This window comes from Rhinolophus hipposideros (assembly GCF_964194185.1).
Source record: "Rhinolophus hipposideros genome assembly, chromosome: 15".
Classification (NCBI taxonomy): domain Eukaryota; kingdom Metazoa; phylum Chordata; class Mammalia; order Chiroptera; family Rhinolophidae; genus Rhinolophus; species Rhinolophus hipposideros.
In genome coordinates, this window is record NC_138061.1 from 8,384,368 (window position 1) to 8,404,655 (window position 20,288).

Genomic DNA, 20,288 nt, shown 5'->3' on the forward strand with positions numbered 1-20,288 from the left:
AAATTCATTGACTTGGCCTCCATTTCCACCTCTCACCCCATCTACAGTTGAGGAAATTCAGGTGCGAGACTGCGGGGGGAGATAAGTGGTTTGCTAAGGACTTAGGGAACTCCAGCTCGGGGACCTCCATCTGGGTTTTCCCAAATCCTAGATTCATGCGCAGGCACCACAGGCTGACGTCTTTGTTAGCGTGACTGTGGTGTGGACCCGCATCGGATGTTGCAGCAAGACTGTGAAAAGGTCCGCTCTTAGCCCCACGCCATGTTCAGCGCTTTGTTGTAAAAAACGAAAAAGGGAGAAAGATGGGGGAGAGAGAGAAGTATTCAAAAGACCAGTTGTTCTTCTTTACTCATGTACAATCTTTGGTTTTGAATTCTGAAATTTTCTTTTTTTTGAGGGTGTCCAGTTCTGCATTCCCGGAGGTCATCAGATAACATTTGAGCTTTTCACCTGGCATTGGATGTTTGGGGGGCTTAGAGTGCAGCATAGGTGGAAATGGTGCCTGTGGATTTGCCAAGCCAGCTGTGTGCCTCCTCCTCTATCAAGCTAACTTTCCAGGAATTTGTCCTCCCCTGGGACGAGAGCTGTTAAGTGGCACACAATGTCTCGGGGATGTTTGGGAGCCGGTCCAGGGCCAGGCATCCCTCTGGCTACGTGGCGATCACTCAGGTCTCCTCACCTGCCCCAACTTGCTCGGCGGCAGACCAGCTGTCGACTGGCCCCTGACATAAATCCGCCGTTCACTCGGCTCCAGACATGATGGGACGCAGCCTGAAAGCACGAAGGAATCCATCCCGTTGCTGCCTCCCCCTCAGGTGTGTGTTCAGGAGGAGTGAAGTCTTTTATTCCAGGCACTGACTGATAAGCCTGACTGTGGGGTTGACACCTGGCGCAGAGCTTTTGGCAGCCTGTCCCCAGAGGGAGAAGGAGAAATTGCATCAATTGTTTACTGTTTGGGGCAGCCTCTGTCCTGAGGAAACAAAGGCTCCAGTGTGATCCCCGAGCAGAAGGAAGGGACTGAGGCACGTTCGAGACCCACCAGTCGCACTTTTCCAGTGTGAATTTTCAGCTCTTTTTGGGGGTTTGGAACAAAGTCGTGATTAAGTAAATGAAGAAGTGGTGGCCTCGTTAATTAATCAGTGGGTTTATGACTGAAGCTGTCAAAATTAGGATCATTCCTGCTCACTTGCTACTTATAGAAGACCCCTCTGTGTCCTAGTTTCCGTCAGACTGTGGCTTCTGGACAAAGCTTTTGTTTCTCTGTGTCACGAGGGGTGACTTTGACAGGTAGCGTTACACTGCATAATACCATGTATCCGGAGATTTTAACGCGTTGAACACCTGACTCTTACATCCTAAGTCACAGTGCTCGTGCATTTTCCTTCCACTCACCAGGCTCAGCTTCACAGAGCCCCTTGGGGTTCTGAACTTGAAGCATCTTGACCTAGAAGCTTCCTGGCCAGGCCTCGTTTGATTTTCCATATTCATGCTCTTGCTGCCAAATAATTCTTTTCCATTTCTTGCCCTGAGTTTAAGACTTGTGTTTATCCTGATACTGGTTCTGCGTGCCTGCTCTGGAGCTGGGAAATCTCGCTGGGGGGAGGCAGAAAGCCCCTCCATTGAGAATGGGCTGAGGTGCGATGCTAGGTAATGGGTCAGATCGAATGACTTTATAAGTGGGCTTGTTACTGAGCCTAAAACCATGGAACTGGAGCTGGGATTGAGTAGGAAGCAAAGCTCTGTTGCTGCTTTTGTGGCTCCATCGTCCATTTCCTCCTTTTCTTCCTAACCACTGCCACCACCTCATCATCCCTCAGGGGTCTCCACTTCTTTCAGGATTGCACTGCTGGAGGTTTTGGTGGGGGTTACATGGGAGAACGGTTCAAATTCTGTTTCCTTCCTTTGGACGTCATGGAACCTCTGAGCCTCAGTTCTCTCATGCGGAAAATGGGGGTGATGACACACTTTCCTTGTAGCACTTTTGGAAGGATGAAATAAGAGTGCCATGTGGTTGTTAGTTGCTATCATTCGACAGTCGCATGCCTCCTCTCGTATCTCTAGGGAGAGACACATGCACGCAGCCCCGCCCTGGTTAAAGGAGGGGTCAGTCCTCTCCTTCCAGAAATTTCAAAACTTCCTTTGGTGGCTACTGTTTAATGAGCTTTTGGTTGCTACAGAGCGGCTTTTCATACCTGTTTCACAACAGAGACTCCAGGGGGCAAAAGCTGGCCACTGGGCGGCTACATCACCCCAAATGTACAGACCAGCAAATAAGTGCTTCCCTGCAGGACCGATACCTGCCAGATGTTCCTCACTCCTTGCAGGCATTGAGAGTAGGTGGTGTCTGTGGGTTTCCAGCTCCTGGGGTTGGAGCAGGCACACACCGGTATGGAGGGGGCATGTTCGAACTTTGCAATATCAGCACTTTGGCCCTGTTCTTTGCAAGCCGTCAGTTGCCCTCTGCCCCATAGTTGAGGAAGGAAGCCTTATTGATTGATTGCTTTAGATTCTGGCAGGGGGCCTTGCTGAAGTGGCTGGGCAGAGGGCTAATATTTGAACTCTTGTCTGATCTTTGACATTGCTATAGACAAAGGATGTGGAAGTGTTACAGATAAATTAATGTCTTAGAGCATCTTGTCAGAGCAGGGTCTCTTTGCCATACCTGGAGATCATGCAGGTGGGGGCAAGGGCTAGAGAAAGCTGCTACATTCAGCCTGGGCAAGTAAGCTTGATATGAAAATGTAAATTCACCAGTAGCCATCAGTGCCCAGTAATGATTTACAACTTAGCAAGATTTCTTTCGGTACATGTTTAATGGAAATAATAGAAAAACAGTTTAACGAGTTACTTATATTTGGAACTTTGTGGTTCTTAACATATTGCAAATTCTAAAGCAAGACATCTTTAATTCCTTTCTAAACTCACTTATTCATACAGCTTAGATGAACGGTCCTCTTTATAAAGCAAAGCCCCCGTTTGGGATGTTTCATGCCCACTCTCCTTAAGACGTGAGTGCAGAAATATCATCATCTTCCCTTTTTAAATGATTCATCTACCAGAGCGTTTTTATGAGTTCCCCGCCCTTAGAACACCCCACTGGTGTAGTCATGGTCTTCATGTTTGGTTTAATTTCATAATCAAGGAGAAGGCAGGGCAGACACATTCTAGTCTTGTGAAAGGGATGAAGACCCAACTTAGAAGGCAGGTAAGTTGGAAAGGTGGCTCCTAGAGTCACTGTCATCTTTCACCACAATGAGGTCAAATGCAGGCGGGAGGTGGCAAAGAGATGGCGGAGGGAGGGGCGTTGGTCTATGGGAAAGGTTTTCTGTTTCTCCTGAGGAGAGAGATGAGGACATGAGAAAATCGTTGCCTTGGTTTGGAGGGAGAAAATAGAGCAGAGCACTGTAGTAGGCATTTCATTATCTGTGTTTATTGTATTGTAATGATGAATTCTCTATCTATGGAGCAGCCTGTACTTGGCTGAGAGGGTGACGTGACAGTTAGTTGAATCAGACACAGGCTCTGCCCTCTTGGAGTTCTCATATCACAGCACAAAAGGCCCCAAACTGCCGCAGTGAGAAGATGAGAAGTAGGGCTGGAGATGCCTGGATCTTGACAGAACCACTTTTCTTTTATTTTTTTTCCCCCATGTGGGATTCTCTCAAACAAGGCCTGCAGGGATTCTGGCCATCCCATATAAGGGTTCAGATCAACACTTCAGATCGAGCCCCAGACACAGTCCCCATCATATCAGGATGAAAGTGATCTTTGCGAGCCAGGCGTTGGGTATTCTTCTGGAAGGATCTTTTGGAAGTTGTGCTTTATTCGAAAAAGTCGTCTTTGATTTGGTTCAGTATATACTTCGCGCTGAGACTGAAAGGCGAAGGATTTAGTCCTGAAATTTTCAGTTTTACATTTGGGCCAAAAGAAAAAGAAAACCATTCAGTGATGACGATACCATCACTGAATGATCAGTGGGGATTGGGCTGGGCTGCAGGCTGGCTTGTGGCACCCGGGGAACCTGGATAGTGAGAAGAGATGTAGATTTCAGACTGCAGCCTTTTGGTCAGGTGGGTGACTATTTTCAAGCTGCTCTTTACATGATGCTTCTAGCTGGGAATATCGAGGATCCCTTTTATTTTCAGTGTCTGAGTTTGCCTCTGGGAAAACAAATGAGGTTTTATTGTTACAACTTCTCATGTGGTTCCAACCAAAGGGAGGCATTTTTTTTTGTTTGCTCAGATGGGCTGAAAGCTTTTGCTTCTGCTTGAACCACCCCAGGAGCAAAATAAAGCATCTGAGAGATTAGCGTGATGTATTTTTCTAGACTTCCTCCAGAAGTAAGGACTTTTAATGGTGAAAGTTGATGAAACCTGTCAGTATTATTACCATGGACATCTTTCCACGTCTGTCCATCTCAATCTTCCCCATTATTAGTGAACCACGTCTTCTTCTGTCATGGATATAGTATAATTTATTTAATCATTCCCCTATTGGTGGGCATCTAGGTTGTGTACATCTTTTGTTTTCCACTTACCAAAGAAGCTACAATGATAAGCTTCATACACACCTATTTGTTGGGCATCTGGGTGAATATTTTTCTGGGGCAAATTTCCAGAGGTAGATGAACGGGGTCCTTTTTTTCATAGATGTCAGCAAAAACATTTTTCATGGAAGGAGCTTCATTCTGAGGCTTTGGGAACTCCCCAGCAGTTTGGTTTTTAACTTTTCTGCCAATCGCTTAAGAAAAGATACTCCAGAGGTCAGCAGATAATTCAGAGGTCAGCCTTCGTAATAAGAGGGTGTGTTTAATTCCTGGACTATTTTTTTTTAAACCTTTCCAGCATATTCTTCCCATGAAGGAAACCCAGCTATGCAGACACCAGCTGATCATCTCACTTTCTTGAAAGATGTTTGCACCCCTGTGGCAAGTGGCGGGGTGCTGAGGCTCTGATGGAACTCCCCAGCATGACTGCTCTCAGCTGTGTTTACCCCATCTCCTCAGGAGGGAGCCTGGGGAGACTGACGTCTGACTTTTACATCAGTGCAAACCAAGTACAATGTAGGGAGGAACCTTGTGCAGACTGTTTGTGTCCAGAGAGAGAAAAGCTCTCATTTAGTAAACTGGACAAGATAAATATACTCAACTAATTGGGAAGGCAGGTTTTATATATCTAGAAATATCTCGTTCACTCTGTGATATTGTCCCCTTTGCCATGTTTTTTTTTTAAATTATAAAATATCAGTAATATAAAATGTACCATTTTAACTATTTTTGAGTGTACAATTCAGTGGCATTAAGTATATCCAGAGGGTTATGTATACAATCATCACCACTGTCCAGCCCCAGAACGTTCCATCATCCCAAAGCCAGGTCCCCTTTTCAGAAAAGGAAAGACATTTTTGAACCTAAATTTAGCATAATTGTGGTCACCAAAGAGTCTTCTTTTCTGGTTTAACGTTGTGAAGGAACAGAACTCAGCATACCCCAAACATTTGGGGTGTAAATAACACACAGCCCTGCTCCTGTAATTTGCCCAAGGAGACCTAAATTGACACCCAGCTGGTAGAAGCCACTCAACCCTCAGCCAAATAATATAGTCTATGACGTTAATTAGGGAAGACACTTTGTCCCCACCTGCTTTGGTCTTCTCACGCCGCCCAGCCGCAGCCAGCACTTCACTCGGCTTCTCCACCTCAGCGAGCAGGCACAAAGGAATTACTGCTGTTTTGCTGCTAGTATTTCACATGGTGCAGCCTCCCTAAGTCATGGGGCAGGCGGGGGGGACAAGGACGGGGGAACTTTGGCCCTGGAGGGAAGACATGTCTGCTTGCCCCAAAGATGCTTGTTCCACAGACTCTGCTCTCTCTTCTGAGAAACATTGATGTTTTGGAGGGAGCTGGATTCCCAGCCCAATTCTGCAAGACTTTCTGGAATCAGATGTCCACGCAGGAGGAAAGTGAGGCTAAGCCTCAGACGGAGAGAGAGCAGCAAACTAGTCACCTTCTGCAAAAATGCCTTTTTCCTTTTTGTTTAGAAAGTGATTCCAGGTGCCCAGCTTCCCAGTCCACTCGTGTGTTGTAGAAGGTGACAAGCCATCAGATGGCAAGTGATGGGTACTTTGACTCTCCTTCTCATCCTACATCCTAGCCTTGTCTTTTTCCGCTGGTTGTTTTTAGTTCTGACCTTCCTTTGTGCCAGTCTAGAGGCTGGAGAAAGTTGAGGGAAAGCGAAATGCAGTGCTCAACTAGATTTTTAGCCTGTCTGGCTTGAATGCATTAGGCAGAGTCTTGACAAGGCAATGGACTCATTCTACTAATTGTAATTAGCGTGAGGTCTTTAGCAGGTTATTGGGCTCCTCCAACTTCAGAAGGCTTTGATTGGCCTCCCCTTAATAACCATGCCTCATGCTAACTGGTTTAGTGCGTTTTTAGGCAACAAAAGCAACCACCGCCTACTCTTGAGAAAAACGCTGGGCTGGGCTTTAGAAAAAAGAATTCTTGGTTGTTCTCACTTGTCCTCCAAATCTGAGTGTTCTTTCCCTGTTCAGCCCCTTGGAGTTGCTAAGAAACTGCCGTTTTAGAGGAAGGGTAATTAAATTTTGATTTTAATTTAAAGACAGGGCAGGCAAGGTTCTCTCCGCTCCTTAAATGAATGGGTGCCTGAGAGCAGGAGACTGGCTGTTACCAGATCAATACTGGGCACTCAGTGTGATTTGAGTCTCTTGGTGTTTTGCTGCCAGAGAGAGAGCAGCTTTGAAATGGTTCTTTGTGGCAAGCGCTGCTTAACTTTTCGGGAGAAACACTTAGAAGACCAGTGTGTGCTGGGAAACCAGCAACTCTGGGCTTGATTAATTTATAGGCGTAATTTAAGAACCTGGTTCTCCTTCTGATCCCGGGGATGTGTAGTTACCGAGGCAGTAGACATAGGCCTCTCTGCTCGGTGGACGTTTTTTATGGCCTTTGCTGTGTCAGAGCAAAAGTGTAGATCTCTTCTGAGCGCACATATTATTATGTCCAGAGGAGGACTGGCGTGTTATAAAGTTTCAGTGGTCAATTAACAAAGATTTATTCTATGTCACTCAGGTATTTTCTCTTCTCTCTTCTCTCTCCCTCTCTCTCTCTCCCTCTTGGAGTGAAGCAGACTGTTTTCCTTCTGCGGCCCTGGTCTCCCACCTTCAGAGCAGGACTTGAGAGAAAGTCAGTCTCGATATTTAGACTCAGCAGCTGGGCCTTCTGCTGTCGTAAAGCGGATTCATTTGGAGCACTTGACGAAAGGGAGTGAGAGAGAGAAGGCGGGGGAGAGAATGTTTTTTACAGCACTTCAGTCTGTGTTTACTATGCATTTATTTGGTGGAACCTCATTCCAGCAGTGCAGCCAACTGTCCCATCGGCAGCAGCCGCACCCCTTGGGCTGCTTCCCATTCTGTCTTAATTCGAAATTCACACAGGGACCTTAGAATGGAGATTTCAAAGGTTCCTATCGCCTTCAGGTCCGTGCACTGTACATTTGCAACCTGCTGAGCTCTGAGTATCTGTATTTTAAAATTGCAGTAAAGACACAGGTGAGGTGCTCATCAGCTTTTCTGTTTTCCAGGTATTTATTTCACTTCCCTGTAAAAAGGAAAATCTGTTTTACATAGTGTCTGAGAATTAAACATGTTGTAAGAGAACCTTGCCTAAAACTGTAAATCCTTCCTGGTGGAGATGATGTGACTTTTGTTACCACATAGAAGAACGAGATGAGCGAGCTCTGGGTTTTGTTCTCATCCAGAGATAATTCATCGACTGAGTCTTTTTATATTAGCTTGCTGCCAAAAGCGTTGCAAACCTGAGGGGTTCGATTTGCCCAGGGCCTGGGGGGTTCTGGGAGAGCATGTTAGCTGTTGCAGGGTCTTTGTGCCCACCATCCCTGTCGTGTTCCCACTTGGCCCGGCCCCGGGGGCCACCTGCTCTGCCCATGTCCATAGGACCTGCCACCCAGCTTGCTCTCCCCCAGCTGCCGGCTGCACCCTGCTTTTACCCCAGTTTTTTGGAAGTTAGAACAGGAGTCCATGCGCTGTCATCCCCTGCTGCTGATCACTGTTCTTAGGGGTCTGATGGGACACCAAGAAGAGTGATCGCCGAAGGATTTGAGGAGAGGAGTGCTGTGCTCCGCAGCTGCTGGCATCCCGGCCTTCTCCAAGATGTTTCAGGCCTCGTTCCCCGACTTGTTTCAGGGCAGAGAATAAGGTTGCAAAGGAAATCAAAGCCTGATGTGGAGAAACGAAACATGAGGCCTACTGACTTTTTAAAAACATTTTAAATAACATTCTCTAAGGTTTCATTTTATACTGAAGGCAGCTGTAATAAGTTTTGGAAGATGGTGTAAGGTTTCGATTACGGAGTGATCCGCTTGCAGTTTTTGTACCAAAAGTGAGAAAGGGCCGAGGGGGAGTGGGGGTGGTTAAGAGGTTATTTTGTATAAGGTGAGAAAATTTGAAAGGATGAATTCAAGACTGTAAGCGGGCAACATTTGGTATGCTGTAATTTGCAAATGCAATAACATTAAACCATTGCAAAGTATTTTTTTTTTAAATAGTCCGGATAGCAATGGAATAACTTAATAACTGGAGCTCAACAGCACGCTGACCACAAGTAAAACAAGACTGCAGCTCTGTAGTGGGCCCTGCCAGGGTTGCCCCAGTGACTAAACTCCCTGCTGAAGGCTGGCGCGGGCCAGAGATGTCGGGCTGCATGAAAGCGCCCATTGTTCGCAGGGCACCGTGATTTGGTATTACACGCACAATGTTTGCTTGTGAAAAGATTTATTAGAAACAAGTATGTTTAAGAAAGAGGACGTGGTTTGAAATTCAGTTGATCTGGCTTATGACATTTAAGATTTTATAGTACCTTTGTTTCTAAGAATAAATATTTAGATCCACTGTAAATATTTATCTTTGAACACACAAACACGTGTGCGCAGAACTGGAAAACTGAGCCAGAGAAGGAATTGATACCTAAAATTCACTCCTATGGGAAGGAGTCAACCACCTCAATGTTTGATCGGTACAAAGACACACACTTTGTGAGGTTGGCTGGCCGTGTCCAGCCCAGAGAACAGCTCCCCTGGCGCTGTTAAGCCTCTTGGGAGGAGCAGCGTGTGTGTGGAATTAATTCTGTTCTCACGTGGATGGTGCTAGCCGGGGTGAAGCCAGCCCTCCGTCCCTGCCAGCTGCAAGCAGCTCCCTGTGGCATCCAGCTGGCTTCCAGGCCTGACCGGGAGGCTCCCACTGGCTCATCACTGGGTGCTGTGGTGGGTCAGCCAACGCACGAGGGTATCTGGTGATGTTTGAGGGGATCCCAGCTTTGAGATTTTCTGCCCACAAAAACTAGGAGCCTTGACTTCTGGGCTCTTTGCTCAGCCTATCTGGGTGATATTGGGGCAAATGAATGATTTCTTTGGGGCTCTGAAAGTCCTTATCTTTTTCCTGTGAAAATGTAGGTGTCTGTGAAGTGATTTCTGGAATGAAACGTGCTGAGAATAACTATGAGAACTTTTTCTTTTCTTTTTATCTTTTCTTTTTTTGAGTTTTTAAAGACCAGCAACAGGCTTATGCAGTAAAATCAATTTGCACATGGTCTGGCTCTTGTCCAACAAATTCCACCAAATGACATTTTAATCTGAAAGGCTCAAATATAGAAAGGCTTAGATATCTATCATTCAAATTTGCTGTTCCCAGCCCAGTGCACGGGGATACCAGGTGCAGTGGAGACATCTTTTGTGTGTTGGCCGCTTGCAGTCTCCTCATTTTCCCTCTCAATTTTTAAGCTAGAGGTGAGAGGCAGTGGGACCCCCATGCAGAGAGGGAGGTAGGCGGGATGGCCTGGTGTGTGCAGGTATGTGGGGATGGGGTGATATTTGTGAACGGATGGATGATGGATATGTGTGGCTCTTGACTGAGTTGCCATGAAGGAAGGTTCCAGTTAGTTTGTAATTATAGTGCTTCGTGGACAAGCTCACACAGCAGACTGGCCTTTTACTTGATTCTTGAGGACGCTTGTGTGTAGTTGCTCACACACCTTGACACGGCTGCCTCTACAAGAGTTCTGCAGAGACCACCTCTGAACTGGAGAGGAACCTTTCCAGGCATGAGACAAGAGGGGGCGTCCTTTCTTGGGAGCTCTTTCTCTAGTGAGAAGAGAGACAAGGCAAGTGAGGGTGGGGAGTAATTGCTAGCCTACCCTGTATAGAGCCTCCTTTGAGACAGTATAAAACATCCCCAGGATTTGGGATCTGGTGTCTCCTTATGTTTCTTTTTGGTGTCACATCTGAATAAGCCAGGGAATGTTTACTTGTGCATCTAGCATTTGCCACACAAGTAACACTTACTATTTATCAAGGAAATAAATGGATGGATAAAAAAATGAATGAATGCAGTAAATTTCATGATAAAGAGAGAAAACCAGTTGTTCATTCAGTTTGTACGTAACTTTGGGCTTTAGCTTTTAGCTTATTTTCTTATTAAAACAAGGGATAAAAGTCTTCTCAGAGCAGTTTAGAAACGTATTGGGAGGTACTGGGTATAGGAGCCATTTTTGGTGACCGTAAGTTAGTCTTGTCACCTGCCTGTGATGTTAAGCTTATGATCCAGGTGAGTTTCCGATATCCCAAATGGAATAAGTGAAGAGGTACCCATTCCCCTGTCACGTGTCTTTGGGATTGTCAGAATCTTTCCCCTTGTTCACTAGGTGGCCATGGACAACCAATAACTTGAGATATAGTAAGTTCTTTTCTCAGTTTTCTAAATAAGTATTCTTTTTATGAGGGTTGCGCTCCAGCAGTCTCCTTTGAAGTCGTTTTTCTTATGCGTTGGGCGGCCGTGTTATTTCAAAGACGTCAGCCAGCAGACTTGAGAACTTTTTGGCTTGAGTTCACAAACAGCCTTCTGGACAACACCACTTATGGATTCGTCTCTCCCCCTCCCATCCCCACGGCCCCTTTCTTCCCTCTCGCCATCAGAACGATCGCCACACCGGCCCATCCTCCAAGCTGGACTGCCCGCCAATGCCTCCACTGTGGTTGGAGGTGATGTGGAGTTTGTCTGCAAAGTCTACAGTGATGCCCAGCCCCACATCCAGTGGATCAAACACGTGGAAAAGAATGGCAGTAAATATGGTCCTGACGGACTGCCCTATCTCAAGGTTCTGAAGGTGAGGACTTTCTGAATCCACAGGTACCTCCGACGGGGGTTTCCTTTATGGGTTTGGCCACAGGTTTTTGATTTCCTATTGACTTTGAGATAAGATGATTCTCTGACTCGGCTGTCCAGTACAGAGTGTGTTCAGGAATTAGGAGATCTATAGGCTTGATAGTAAAATTTCAGAATGGAATTTTGGGGTACTGGAGGGACGACTGCAGTTGGAGTCAGAATAGTTCCCCATTTACCAGCCCTGAGATCTTAGGCGAGACGTTTACACTCAGTTGCACATCTATAAAAGTGGGGGTCATGATGTCATCTCCCCTCCAGAGCTGTTGTTCAGAGTAAAGAGGATGGAGTAGATGGAAAGAGCTTTGTAAACTCTAAGCCTTGTACCGATGTTGACTGTTAACGCTGATGTTGTTTTCTCTTAATATGACATTAGGATCAAATTTTAGAAGCTACTTTTTAGAAACAATCTAGATTTGCCTTTTCAAAGGGGAATCCCTTATTCCTTTGAAAGTTTATTGTCTACATTGCATTGTATTCGCATGCAATGTGGACAATAGACTTTAGAAAATGGTTCTGTGCTAGTAAAACGTTGAACAAGGAAACTACCTTTCTCCTTGTATTTCTTATTTGGGTCCTTGCAAGTCCTCGTTTTAACAGCATCAGCCTCTTTATTTTTTAGATCTGTCTTGCTGTTCAGGATGGTGATAGCAAACGGCAGCTAAGTCTGTACAGCTTCCAAGCCCACTGCCCACCATACGTCCCCACACTGAGTTGCTCATAGAGCATGTCCTTAAAAAAGAACAGCCTTCCAATAGAACATAGGTAGCTCAACTAAGAACTCTCAACCAATGAGGTGTTCTCTCCAGCTGGGAACACCAAGGGTCACACAGCCGGAAAAAGGTGACTGCCCTGGGGGAACTGCTAATCCATTCTGCCAAGTATCCATCGCACCCTTTAACCCCTCTCTATCGGGTCACCTCCGTTATGCACCAGTTGACTTATTTTGTTTTTCCTAAACCCATATCCCTTTAATACTGTTGTTTACATGTAATGGAGGTTGTTTTCTTGTGGTGTGTTGGTGGTGGGACCCTAGACAGTGCGAAGTCCTTCCTGGCTGGCCGTTATATTGTTCTCCTGTGTCTGTTCCAGCACTCGGGGATAAATAGTTCCAATGCAGAAGTGCTGGCTCTGTTCAATGTGACTGAGGCGGATGCTGGGGAGTATATATGTAAGGTCTCCAATTATATAGGGCAGGCCAACCAGTCTGCCTGGCTCACTGTTCTGCCAAAACAGCAAGGTAACAACGTTTTTTGGTTTTTTTTTTTTTGTTTTGTTTTTTTTAAAGAAGGCTGGATATAGAAGCTGAAAAGACTTGGTGCTTTGGGAGACTGCAGGCAGCTTGTAGGATAATTCTGAGGCCTCGGTATATTCATAATAATCTTTCTTTGGTGATGCAGCTGGTATGATGCCAGCAGCCATGGAAAAATGCCCACAATGTTCAAAGTGCTTGCTCTAATTTCTTCTAAAGATTACCTTCCACTCCACCCAGGTTTTAAGTCATTCCTTCTGGTTTATCTTGTTTGGGCTGCACATTTCCCATCATTACTGCCCGTAAACACCATTTTAAACACACACCTGCATGCCTGTTGAATTTGTGGCATTGCCTATCAGCAGAACTCAGACCTCCTTCTGCCCCAATATTTTTTAGAGAAATATTGGCGTGATATAAGTTGTTTGACAAAGCATCATTTCCTTGGTTGTGTAACCAATACTTATGAGATACCTGTCCTTGTCCTTGCTATCCCAAATTCGGAGGAAGTCCATTTAATGAATGTACTGCTGGAAGCTACTGAAGGCAGCAGATTAACATTCTTAGTTTGTCATGACTGACATTCAAATGTTTGTATTAAAAAAGAAACAAACAACAAGCCCAGTTCCATTGCTACCAAGATCATGCTTTCTTCCTTTTTTTTTTTTTTTTTTCCACACGCAATGCAAGTCAAGATGGTTATGCAGGAGTAAAAGTAACCAGAACCTGGTAACCAAGATGACCCTCCACCCTGGTTGGTTCCCACAGGGCCAGAAGGACGTGCAAGATGTCCACTTGGGCTTTTCTGCAGTGTTTTGGTTTACAGCATAATAATTGAGACAGAACCATCCTTTTCTCAAGGTGGGAATCTGCAGCCAACAGAACCAGAACCCAACTTGGACTTTTGGGTGCTATATTTTTGGAAAACCATCCTAAATCCAAAGCAAAGCAAACCAGTGGCCAAGAGAATGGATCTCTGTGGGTTGATTTTTCCATGTGTTTGATTGCATGCATGTCTAGGTGGTGAAGCTGGTGTGGTGACGGGCCTGTGGAGGTGAGCTGCTCAGTGTTGCTCAGTGTCTCTCGGTTGTGGGCTTTGTGGATGGGCTGCAATCGGAATCTTCCGGTGGCCAGCACCCACCGGAGCCCCCGGTGCGACGCCTCATGGTTCCATGGCCCCCTCCACAATCATTCCTGTGTCGTCTAGCCTTTTCTCTTGCTTCCCTTGTTTTCTAGGCCGCCGGTGTTAATACCACGGACAAAGAGATTGAGGTTCTCTATATTCGGAATGTAACTTTTGAGGATGCTGGGGAATATACGTGCTTGGCGGGTAATTCTATTGGGATATCCTTTCACTCTGCATGGTTGACAGTTCTGCCAGGTATATACTGCTCTTTCTCTCCGTGGTTTTTTTCCTTTTCGTGGTTGATTGCTATAAAATTAACACAGCTTCTGTTCTCAGAAATGGAACCTTTTAGCCTTGTATAAAGGTTTTTTTAAAAAATGTTTAAAATTATCCCCCCAGGGACAAGAAAGTTGTCTTGGAAATTCACTTACAGTGAGATCCCCCACTCACATTTATGATCAAGTGAAATTTCACCCTTAAAACCGAAAGGGATCTTATGTTTTTTGTGAGTCATTGAGCCAATGTATAAATTCACCCATCCCCATTTCTCTTGAAGTTGAATTACTTTGTGAAATTCAAAGTAATTGCTTCTCATTTCAAATTCCATTTTGCTAAAATCCCATTTGTATTTTTATTCCACTTACTATTTTTAACGAGATGTAAATAGATGGATGTATGTTGAGGTGCCTGGGGAGAAGCACCCCTGCCTGCAGGGTGTACAGAAGCAGTGTGGTACCTTCCTTGGAAATCGGTGGCTTGCTGCATGTGCCGACAGAATGGACTCTCAGTTTGCTTTTACTGCAAAGCATGCTCTTGCCATCTTGGGCTTGATGTTATTTCTGCCCTGCAGAGAAATCAACATCAGCGAAGCCCTGTTGCCTACACATTACTGCTGTCTGAATCTTTAACCAATGTCTCTATCCTCGTCAAACTTGCCTGAAAATCGGTGTCTACTTCGACATAGCTACCTCTTTATCGTTTCCTTTGTGGAACTGCACAGACTGTCGTTTGCTAGCTCATGATGCTCCACTCAAGTTATTAATTCCTTATGTTTAGAGTACGGTGCCTACCTGCATGCTTATTTTATATCTAGTAAAACTAAATTGATTATTTCATTCTGTGCTGTGCTGCTGAGAGTTTTGACTGTCTTGCAAATATTTTTCTGATTTAAAATGTGTAAGCTTTAAATAATACTGTTGCATCCATTTTTCCTTTGGTTGTGAATCTGCTCCATGAACATGTGCTTTGAAACAATGAGAGGCCTCTGACATTGAGCTTGCTTTTACTTCTAGTACTGCATTCTGCAAGTGCCTACTTGGCACTTCTTAACCCATTTGCCTGACAGTACTAGCACATTAACTAAACATGCACTTTGAGAAAAATACTATTTGGAAATACACTGCTTGTAGATTGACCACTAAGGACTAAGGAGGGAGCAGACATTATTGGAAGTTGCTACAAGAACGTCCTGACTCAAGTCATTATATGTATATTCTCGTGCCATCCCATTTCTATTTTTTCTTTAAGAGAAAAGTTGTACTGATGTATCACTATAACCAGAATCACAAAAATTTGAATGATTATTCATTAAGGAACATTACAGATGTTTTATGGTGCAGGCATAATGATTCTATATTATGAACAACTCTGTCTTTATAGGAAATGCATTTGTGTATTTAGTTGAATAATACACATATATTAAAAAATTGGACACGTTTTTGGGCCAGCCTACTAGATGAACACTTATTTCATTTTACATGGAACTGTGTTCATCTGGGGTAAGTCACCCTGTCACCTTTATACCAGCTTACCTAAATAAGACTGAGGAGGCACTGTCCCTTCAGAAACAAAAAAGGTCATTGTTCATATGTAAGAATTTTTTATTTGGCTTGCATCAGAGACCATCATGGAAGACATTCCTTTTGTTAAGGGTGCGGTTGACTGTCCTATTTTGCACAAATGGCTAACAGAAGGTGGTCTGGCAGCCTGCCCTTTGTGCCTTGGTGGCAGCCGATCCCTCACGATCACTGGATTGCAGAGGCCCACTGAGGCTAGAGATAGTGACAACTTGGGCCCTGGTGGTAAAGCAAGGAGCCCTTCGTTACTTACTTTCATTTGGGAGAATTACATGGCAGGCCCATGGCCCACACCACTCTGCAGCACTGAGTCACCGGAAGCCCATCCTTGTGAATGGTTGTTGGCTTTTACATCCTTTAGTTATGCCAGGACTCACCAATCCAGTGTCCTAATTCTGTGGCTTGCTTATCTGTTCCTTCCCTGTGATCTACACTTCAGCTCCTGTAAGAGAAAAGGAGATCACAGCTTCCCCAGACTACCTGGAGATAGCCATTTACTGCATAGGGGTCTTCTTAATCGCCTGTATGGTGGTGACCGTCATTGTGTGCCGAATGAAGACCACGACCAAGAAGCCAGACTTCAGCAGCCAGCCAGCTGTGCACAAGCTGACCAAGCGCATTCCCTTGCGGAGACAGGTAACAGAAAGTAGATAAAGAGTTTGAAGAAATTTACCCCTCCTGCATGCCCCAGCCAGCTCTTGGGTCTTTCCTTCTGATCCGATGCCACCTACTTCTGTGAGCGTCTCAGTGTGATCGGTCCCGATGTGGCTCTTAGTGGCCGCCGATTTGCGTTTGGGGCTTGGAGGGTCAACTCCTCGTGTGTCAGTGGGGTCCGTCGAATCAAGTTCTCAGGGCAAGAAAGTACAAGGGTGTGAGACTCAGAGAGCTAATCAGCAGGACTGAAAGTAACACGGGGAGGCAGGGCCCTTGTGTGTTTGATGAGCCTCGGCTGAAGTCGGAGGATGCAGCGGTCCCTTTGAAGCGTAGGCCACTTTTGTCCCCTGTGATTTAATGCTTTTTTTGAGACAGGCTTATGCCATTAGTTGGACAGGGAGGGACTCTAGTTCTCTTTGACTCATTTTTTAAAATCAAGGTCAGAAACCTATGCGCCGGAGGTGAAGCTGAGCTACTCCTTGATTTACATCGGCCCATGATGTTTTTGCCAAAGCTGAATTTTGGCTCGACCTCTCTGATTCTTAAAATAGAACTGTATGCATGTATTACGTTATTGTTAATTGTTCACAAGCGTGATTGTGGGTTGGTGCTAGAATGATTTCTATATTGAATAGGCAACAGATTGTTGTTAACCTGAACTTGGTCTGTGGTGGTTCCTTTTTGCTTATATGTGCCTTCTGATCGGCTTAATTTTGCTTTGGGGAGATGGGGCAAGATAAAGCCCACACCTCTGCCTCAAATCAAAGCCCTGCAAAGCCAAGTGGGACAGGAAGTTTCTTGTCTCTTTCCTCTTTGTGCATGAAGATGGAAGGAGAAGGCAGATGTGAACGCAAAGCGTTTACGAAACTATTTGGAACTTGGTTCAAATAAAGGTTGTTTTTTTTTCTTTCTTGAAACAGCAAGTAAAAACAGTGAACACTGGCTCCAATTCAGTGTGTATTTTAGTACAATTTACAGGGTGCTTGTTAAAATTGCAGCCCTTAGTCTCAACCCCAGGGATTCTGGTTCTGTAGGGGTTGAATGGGACCAGGAGACTGCATTTGAAGCAAGTCCTCAGGTGATTCTGAGATGGACTTGGAGAAACTCTGGGTTAATCCCAGACTTACCCCTCCCAGGACTTAAGGTGGCGGCGATGACAATTTCTGGACAAGGCATTAGGGAGGATTAGGCACCAGCTGGTCAGCAGCAGTTTTGGCACCGAGCTGGCTGTTCTCAACCCAGCTCCAGACTCTGGGCTGGGTGGGTCCTTGCTGACTTCTTTGAAGCCATGTTCCAAGCGGATCTTTTTTCCTGGAGGCTGAGGATAGCATTTGGAACGTGTGTTCAGTGCAGGTGACAGCTCAAATTGTATTAAGAGTGAGGGGGAAAAAGGTATCTGTTGAGTCACTCCTACCACCAAGAGTACTACTGTTATTAAAAAGACACCACTATCATCCTTGAGGCCAGGGAAGCAATGATGAGGCCACTTGCCTGATTCTGGGAGAGTCCAGTCCTCAGGTGGCTCTAACATGGCCAGTGACCTTCAGGTGGTCTAGCCACCCCTATCCATCCTCCCTTCTTTTCAGTTACTTCTTGACAAGTTATAGCCAGTTACGGCCACCATCTTGACAACCTGGCCTTCGGGAATTGAAAGGTGTTTTCATCTCTATTTTTATTTTCCTAATAGGGGGAAAATGTTACCTTCTAGAGGAAACCTGTAATTTGGTGTAGCTAGACCACTGTCCCATAATTATTTCATCATCTTTTTTTTTTTTTGCAGCTGTTACAGTGCCCTTCTTTTTTACTCAATAAAAGAAGGCAGATGCCTTTAAAAAATCCCCTTGACTCAACCCTAGTCATGTTTTCATTTCTCCCTGGCTGACTGGCCTTTCTTGATTGTCCATCTCCACCTAACTTGGTCACTTTTCCCACACTCCCTTGTGTAGTTGAAGGGAACGTTAGAATTCTTCCTCCTGTTTTCTCCCTCCCTCCTCCCTTTTTTTCATCATAATCTTCTGAGTGCTTTGTCTCACCCAGGCTCCATGTAAGGTATGGCCTGTCACCTTCGCCAGTGGCTTCAAGGTTATTGGAGAGGGTGGGCTTCATTAGAAATGTAATTGCCTTGTGTTTCAGTAGGGTCAAATAGTATAAGAGAAGCCGAGGAAAGTGGGAAAATACTAGTGCCCTGGAGAAATGAATCTCTGGGAGATTAATTTATATGGAGGAATGTTGACACACCACAGCTCATCATCCATGTCAAAATGGGATGCGTGATTCTTCACAAAGAACGCTTGGTCTAGAAGCACAGTCCCTTTGGTGGAGAAGGAGATGCCTATCAGGTAACTGGATAAAAGAGGGTTATTGGACTGTAGCTGGAATGAAATCCCCAGAAAGGCCGGCAGATATGTTGATGAAAGACAAAATACCACAGGGATGCCAAGCATGCCTTAACCTGGCGACAGGTGAGCCTGTAATCAGATGCCTTGAGGATGGGTTGTCCGTAGGCGTTTATGAGGCCACTTTTCATGCTGCATTCACCCAACCCCTTCTGTCGTATAGGTAGCACTCAGTGACTTCATGATGGAGTCTGGGTTTTATCTTCTTGGCCCTGACCCTCGCCCTTACCTGACACACAGCATTTCACTCAACGTAATCAATCATTGTGTTATTTTTTCTTGACTCTATTGTGAGTTGTTTTTGTGTGTGTGACATTTATTCATCTGTACTGGACTTACTGGCACAGGACAGACATTTCAGTGTATTATTTTGTCAAAAATATTTTCCTCCCAATACCTAAGAAGAAATTCCTTGTCATCATTTCCCAGTAACCCCTGCGTTTTTTGAGACTCTGGATGGGCTTTGATATCTGGGGAAACCAACAATGTTTTGGTGGGTAGGTGGGTGGCCCTTGCTCTGGACACTGCCAGTCACTTGCTCACCTGCTCCTACTCCTTGGCCACCCAGTAGAGGGACCCAGCAGGAGGGCCTCTTTGTGAGCTTGTTGGATTTCATATAGGTCCCCAGGGCTGTGAGTGGGCAGCCTGGCCATTGGGAAGCAGCCTTTGCACATCCACGAGTTGAAGAGGGCGCTTCACTTTCTGTGTTTTGCACCAGTCAGCTAGATGCAGGGGAGGGGTGCATAGGGAACTGACGCTGTTAGTTTAGGAGGCATGTGGTGTTGCTGGGTTCATTGAATCGGTTTTTCAGTGAGTACATCAGATTCTTTCTCTGGAGCCAGAGGTTTCCATAGGGCAGGATGGAGATTTACTGTCTCCACAAACAGATAAACCCATCTCCTGGATAGGTAGACACGTGTGTGCCGCGCACTCACTCCCACCACCATTGGCATCTCAGAAAGGGGCTGCAGGATATTTTTTTCTCAGATGTGAGTTTCACCCTCTTGTTTGCTGATGCAGGTCGATTGAAAACCAGAGAAAAATCAAGGGCAATCAAGGTCATGTTTTAGAACAATACCTTTGAGGCAAATGGCACCTTTCCAAGGACGCCAAGAGCCCGGCCAGCAGGGGACGTGGCAGATGCAGGGGGCGTGGCAGATGCAGGGGCGTGGCAGATGCGGGGGGCGTGGCAGATGCGGGGGGCGTGGCAGATGCGGGGGGCGTGGCAGATGCAGGGGGCGTGGCAGTGCGTGTCATTCCTGAGCCAGCTCTTGGGGCTGTGTATTAATGGTTATTAAACACACCAAATTCCATGAAGGCTAGGTCCACTTCTGGAAGCTTATTTACTACCTAGCAGCTAAACAGCGTGATCTCAGAACATTTTCTGTATTTTGGTCAATCACATGGTCTAAATTGAAAGCTCATTGGTTCCAGGAAACATTTTGGTAATGAGAGTGGTCATGGATGGCTTGGCTGGAATCTGCCCTTTTGTGCAGGCGCCTCGCCCTTTCTGCCCCCCATTTGGCTATTCTCTCCTCTCAGCCTCTGAAAGATATGACTGTTTAAGATCTGACCTGGAGTTTGGCAGATGTGATCCTCTAAGAAGAACAGGCCGGTGTGGGACTGATGAGCCATTGCTCTGACAGGTCTACTGTGAATCTTGGGGGGAGGTTTGAGGAAGAAGAGTGAGTGTCTGATAAACTACCTAGTTACCTAAATTTCATTGTCGAGGGGAAACCAATCCAACCCCAGCAA

The 20,288-nt window shown here is 45.6% G+C and overlaps 1 protein-coding gene across 7 annotated transcripts in view; it reads left to right on the plus strand.

Annotated features, from left to right (window-relative positions):
* Window positions 1-20,288, plus strand: part of FGFR2 (fibroblast growth factor receptor 2) — a 101,492-nt gene that overhangs the window by 53,019 nt on the left and 28,185 nt on the right. For 4 of the 7 annotated variants that reach the window (XM_081073631.1, XM_081073634.1, XM_081073635.1 and 1 more), the window contains 3 exons: window positions 11,003-11,193; window positions 13,738-13,882; window positions 15,923-16,125. In XM_081073631.1, the coding sequence (XP_080929757.1) occupies window positions 11,003-11,193; window positions 13,738-13,882; window positions 15,923-16,125 (539 nt within the window). Of the gene's footprint in view, window positions 1-11,002; window positions 11,194-12,341; window positions 12,490-13,737; window positions 13,883-15,922; window positions 16,126-20,288 lie in introns of all 7 variants that reach the window. The other 3 variants (XM_081073633.1, XM_081073637.1, XM_081073632.1) reach the window with 2 other exon arrangements.